We start from the raw sequence: 5,617 nt of genomic DNA, 5'->3' as shown, positions 1-5,617 counted from the left end.
TTGTGAATATATTTGATTGTATATAGTCTTTATATATATGGTTCATTCATTAAAATTAAATTCAGGGGAAAAAAATTCAGAAATAAAGAGGTTGGCTAATGAATGCACTTGTAACACTTATAAATACTAAAAGCATAAAATTCTGATTATTTTTTCTTTTTTTAAATGAATTAAAGTTTTAACTTACAAAAAAGGAAAATTGTAATTGATGAACATAAAATATACTCTGAATCACAAGTAATGGAAACTTATTGGGTGTTCATTTCTTGCTGCTTCCTAAATATGTAGAACAAACAATCCTATTGGCAGAGACATCTCACCTACCAATATCTAAATTTCCATATAATGTTGATAATACCTTCCCAAAAAAAGGTTATTAATCTATTTATAATTATACGCATGAATTTTAGTTTTATTATTGTTGTCAACGATTTCTAAGTAGAGTACAGGTAGATGACTAATTTTATATTTTGTTAATCTGAAATAATTTTATATTTATTATGTTTCCTTATACAAAAATTCCTTTTGAACTTAAAGCATTACCAATATATTTTCATCTTGAACTTTATGTTTTTTTTAGAGGAATGGAAACATTAAGATCGAACTTAGTTTGACTCAAACAAATGTTAGTTCGTGTCAACTAAGCATTGTTGCTAAAATTAACAAGGGTTGAGTAAGCCATTAGTTTTGAGTATATATTAATTCAGAAATAACCGTAATATGTGTATAATAAAAATAATTATTAGTATAAAATACTTGTTAAAATATAAAATATACTACAAGATATTTCCATGATATTTTTAGTACAATCCATTCGTATTCTTATATTCATCATAATTTATGTGAATAGATTCACATATATTAAAGACCAAAAAAATGTTTGAAGATATAAACTTAAAAATTTAAGAAAAAATTAGGTAACTAACAGAGTTTAAGCCAATATGACAATATGTATTGAACAATTCCATTTTCACTCTTTTTCCTTCATAAGAACGAAAAAAAGAAGTAACGAGTTGGTTTTCTTATTTTTCCTTATATTTTGTCACTAATTTGACTATGCAATTTCCGAAACAATTTTACAACCGACTGGTGGCTGCTACAAATTCAATGAACAACCCAGATATTGGTAGCGGCGTGTGGAAGTGTATATAGTATAGTACACCAGAAACTAATAATTTAGCATTTTAAATCCTCAAGTCATTGTTTTAGGTAGGAAAAATTATCAATTATAGTCCAATAGTCTAAAATTGAGTGAATTATTTCAAAATGATGAAGCTACGTTGCTTACTAGCATAGAAGTGTCATCTATTATCAAACATGCAAGACCTCTTTTTTTCTTTTCTTTTTTGTTTATGGTCTGAAATTCAAGTTTCAGAAAATACAATAAGAAAAATGAAGGTTATATGTCTCATAATAAGAAATTGATAAATGCTAAAAAGAAAAAAACTAAATAACTGTTAACAGTTTAACACTCTGTCTGTCTGTCTCTCTCTCTATCTCTATATATATAAGAAATTGATAAATGCTAAAAAGAAAAATGAAGGTTATATGTACCATTTTTGCATACACTTCTCTTAAATTGATAATAAGTCCGAATATCAGTAATAAACCAAATAAGTAAATAAATGTGTGTGAAAATCAGAGAATCAGTATAAACAACTGTGGTTACTATAATAGCTGAAAAAATAGTTGTTTGTCTCATAACATGAAATTGATAAATGCTAATAAAAAAAGCAAATAACTGTTAACTCTAAATGAATACTTTTATATATAAATGCATAATATCAAGGCAAATCTGAAAGTCTCAACAAACACAAACTTCTCAGAATGTTTGACCCTAGACACCTTAAAAGTGCCAAGTTACTTTTATCCTCTCTGTTTATATTCTCTGCCATAATTTTTGTTATCCATGCATATAGTATCAATTACCATGATTTCCTACACTCTGCTACAAATAAAGAACCTTCAGAGAATTTGCAAGCTCAGAGTCACAGATTCAAAGAGCAAATAAGATCAACACTTTCTAATCTGCCTTTACACTCCATTCAAGAAGAGAATGTTAGAATTCAAGCTGGAAATCAGAATGATTTGGTTGCTCCACTCGGTGTGACAGAATTAGAGAGAATAGCTTGGTTTCGGAAAAACCTGCACAAGTTTGATATTCTCAAGTCAAACAACTCGACCCGCAGATTTCACAGCAGAGTTCTAGAATTCTTCAGCCGTGAATGCGAGGCTCAGTTTTTCATGACTTGGATTTCGCCAGCAGGCTCGTTTGGTGTAAGAGAATTGATGTCCGTGGAAAGTGTTTTTAAGGTTCATCCCGGCGCATGCCTTGTAATTTTGTCAAGAACTTTGGAGACCACGGACGGCTACACAGTGCTGAAACCGTTGCTCGACAGTAGGTTCAAGGTTCAGGTTGTGACCCCAGACTTGCCTATTCTGTTCAAAGGGACACCGGCCGAAGCTTGGTTTCGTGAGTTAATAAAAGGTAAGAAGGATCCAGGTGAGATTCCTTTGTCACAAAATCTATCTAATCTGATAAGACTTGTAGTGCTCTATAAATATGGTGGAATCTACATAGATACAGACTTTATTGTTCTAAAACCATTAACCGGGTTGCGGAATTCTATCGGAGCACAAAGCATGGATTTAAGATCTAAGCACTGGACTAGATTAAATAATGCTGTTCTGATTTTCGATATGAAACATCCACTTCTTCACGAATTCATTAGTGAATTTGCATTGACTTTTGATGGAAACAAATGGGGGCATAATGGTCCATACCTGGTTTCTAGAGTGATCAAGAGGCTGCTGAAAAGACCCAGTTTCATATTTAAGATCTTGCCACCTATGGCTTTCTATCCAGCTGATTGGAATAAGATAAGGGGGTTTCTCAGGAAGCCGAAAACTCAAACTGAATCGAAATGGGTAGAAGCCAAAGTGCTTCAGCTCTGTGCGGAGACTTATGGGATTCATCTATGGAACAAGCAAAGCAGAAGATTGACAATAGAAGATGGAAGCGTCATAGGAAAACTTGCATTAAATCATTGTGTCATTTGCAACCATATATTTAGTTCTTAGATAACAGTTCTTGAAAAAAGAAAAAAATGGTGGAGAAGGAATTCTATTGTGAATACCAGTTTTTCATTATTCCCCTATCTATAGGAAACACTATGATACGATTGTAAAAGAAATGCAATTATGGTTATACAAAGCAAAAGGTATTCTCTAGCAATACAAGTCTAAACCATAGTCTGAATCTAAACTTTTCACATCTTTACAAACCAAATCCTTCTCTATCAATCCGAGCTAATTGGCTGACCAATTTAGTTTGATTAATTCCAGGGATTCTAGGATTAAGGTCTGTAATAACTCTCAATCCGACAAAAATATGATATTAATTATACACGAGTCACTATAAAATACAGGTGCTAGACTAGTATGCTCCATTTCAAGTAATCTCCACAGGGATATGCTTCCCCCTTTCATAAGCTGCACCAAATTTCTATGTTCATGAGCTAGGAGGTTTTTCTAGAAAAAAGAAAAATAAAGACGGATGTACCCAAAGACTTGGATCAAGAATTTATGAGAATCATAGTTTCCTTAAGTTTCTTAGAATCACATTTATCATAAAAGGCTGCATTCATTACATCCATCAAACCATCAAGTAATGCTAGCTAAATAAAGTCAACAAGCAATTTCGGGTTCTCTATAATCCTTTTGATATTCAGAGCTATATACCAGTGAATTTGTTTACCACTCTCCTAAGTAGTTTCAAATTTCCAATATAACATGTAAAATTATTCCAAGTATGATGTAAGAAAATTCGCAAGATACAGTCCTTAAAAATTTAAGGAGAAGAGTGAAAGGGCAAAACTAGACTAATACAACCAGTAGAGAATTAAGATGGTGACTGCACTTTCGGATTCAGAGCTGACATACAAAAAACACAGTATTGAGCCTAAGTTCCAAGTGTTATGGAAGCACTCATAGTCCTTTGTTTTTCCCAAGGGCTATTTCTACCAATATCTCAACTTTCACATAGGCAAAAAGAAACCAAGAAATATTTACATACTCTTGAAGCACATTTAATGCATGTTTCAAGAATATTTATAACTACATATTGTTGGTTTTCTACATAACTTTCATATATTTCAAATGAAAATGTTCTTTGAGCATGTATTAAATGGGGCTCCAAAAGCATGCAAGAATTTCTCGAAAGAATCCGTATCATGTTTACCACTGAGAATACACAAGGTCCAATGTAAGACAAATCCTAGGCAAACACAAGCCTTGATTTTATTTTATTCTATTGTAATGCTAATGGCTGAACCATCAATCTTAATTTCACAATAGAGTTTAATACAGATAAAAGAAGAACACTAGCCTCAACTAATATAAAGATAGTTAAAACTCATCATATAATATAAACAAAATCCATATTGTATATTGTCATAGAGCAATGCAATTCAAATATCAACAACTAAACAATGAAACATTTTAGAACTACAATTCATTAACAAATTCAGCTAGTAAAGAGAGACTCATCAATTTCAATCTTCACCACTTCATTATCTTCGAAACGATCCTTCTTCGTAGGTGCCGGCGGAGCAAAAAGCCTCGGTGGTCCTCTACCCTTTTTCTTGTCCCTTGGCCTTGCCTGAAAATAACCATAACATGAAATTTTGAGCATAATTGCAAAACATAGTTTCAAAAATAAGAACCCATTAATAAAAAAGATCAAAACTTCAGACAAAAGAGAAGTAGAGGAACAAAGCAATAAACATGGGAAATTTCGAAAAACAGAATACAAGCAGAACATTACATTTCCGAATGAATGGTTGAAGCGCTTTCCCTTTGCAGTTTTCTTGTCACCTCTGCCACAGTAAACTGAAAAAGAAACAATAAAACGGTGAATGTGCAAATGGGGTGCTAGAATTCACACATAACACAAAAAATTTACTGCAAATTTTGCAACTTTTTGGGTTTTGTTGTAGGATGTACCAGAAGGGATTGGAGAAGGAGAAGAGGAAGTTGTGGCGGAGTGTGAAACGGAAACAGAAGAAGTGAAGAGTGGTGAAGAGGAGAGGGTTTGGGAGTGAGAGAAAGAAAGGTGAGAAGAGGAAGAAGTGTGGAGTTGAGTGGAGAGTGGTGGAGGTGAAGCTAGAAGCAGTGAAGCCATGGCTGAGGATAACACCATAATGGGATAAGGTTTTGAGAGTGAAGAAAAAGGGTTCACTTTGCAGTTTTATTTGGACTATGAACTCATCACCTATCTTGTGATAATAGTTAGGAAAAACATTCTATAAACACAATAATACAATTAGCAAAATAATTAGAGTTTTTTTTGGCAGGAATATAAATATATAATTAAATTGTTTATAAACACTATATTTTCATGGTTGATTAGTGACTGATTGTCAATTTACATATAACATAGTTGACTTTTAAGAGAAGAAATCATTTTCTAAAATTTAGTATGTAAAAGTAAAAATATGTAAAACAATGAAGGACAAAAATATTTCTCTTTCTTTTGCAAAAATGGTTTATAATTTATCTAAAATTTTCTATAGTAAAAAAGTAATTTTTCATTAAAGAAATTAGATAAATCAAATTG

General features: G+C 32.1%; 2 protein-coding genes across 2 annotated transcripts; one reads left to right on the top strand and one right to left on the bottom strand.

Moving 5' to 3' along the window:
• LOC107625731 (lactosylceramide 4-alpha-galactosyltransferase-like) lies at window positions 1,686–3,235 on the top strand. Its single transcript, XM_016328434.2, has one exon. The coding sequence runs from the start codon at window positions 1,828–1,830 to the stop codon at window positions 3,079–3,081; it is 1,254 nt and encodes a 417-aa protein (XP_016183920.1). The 5' UTR covers window positions 1,686–1,827; the 3' UTR covers window positions 3,082–3,235.
• Window positions 4,278–5,298, bottom strand: LOC107625732 (30S ribosomal protein S31, chloroplastic). The gene is made up of 3 exons (XM_021116187.1): window positions 5,005–5,298; window positions 4,826–4,890; window positions 4,278–4,660 (listed from the first exon to the last, which is right to left on the bottom strand). Exons 1-3 carry the CDS (start codon window positions 5,198–5,200, stop codon window positions 4,526–4,528), a joined length of 396 nt encoding a protein of 131 aa, XP_020971846.1. The 5' UTR covers window positions 5,201–5,298; the 3' UTR covers window positions 4,278–4,525.

Source organism: Arachis ipaensis, chromosome B02, assembly GCF_000816755.2.
Source record: "Arachis ipaensis cultivar K30076 chromosome B02, Araip1.1, whole genome shotgun sequence".
NCBI classification, from domain to species: Eukaryota; Viridiplantae; Streptophyta; class Magnoliopsida; order Fabales; family Fabaceae; genus Arachis; species Arachis ipaensis.
The sequence above is the reverse complement of the archived record's forward strand: the minus strand, read 5'-3'. Positions and strand labels throughout refer to the sequence as shown.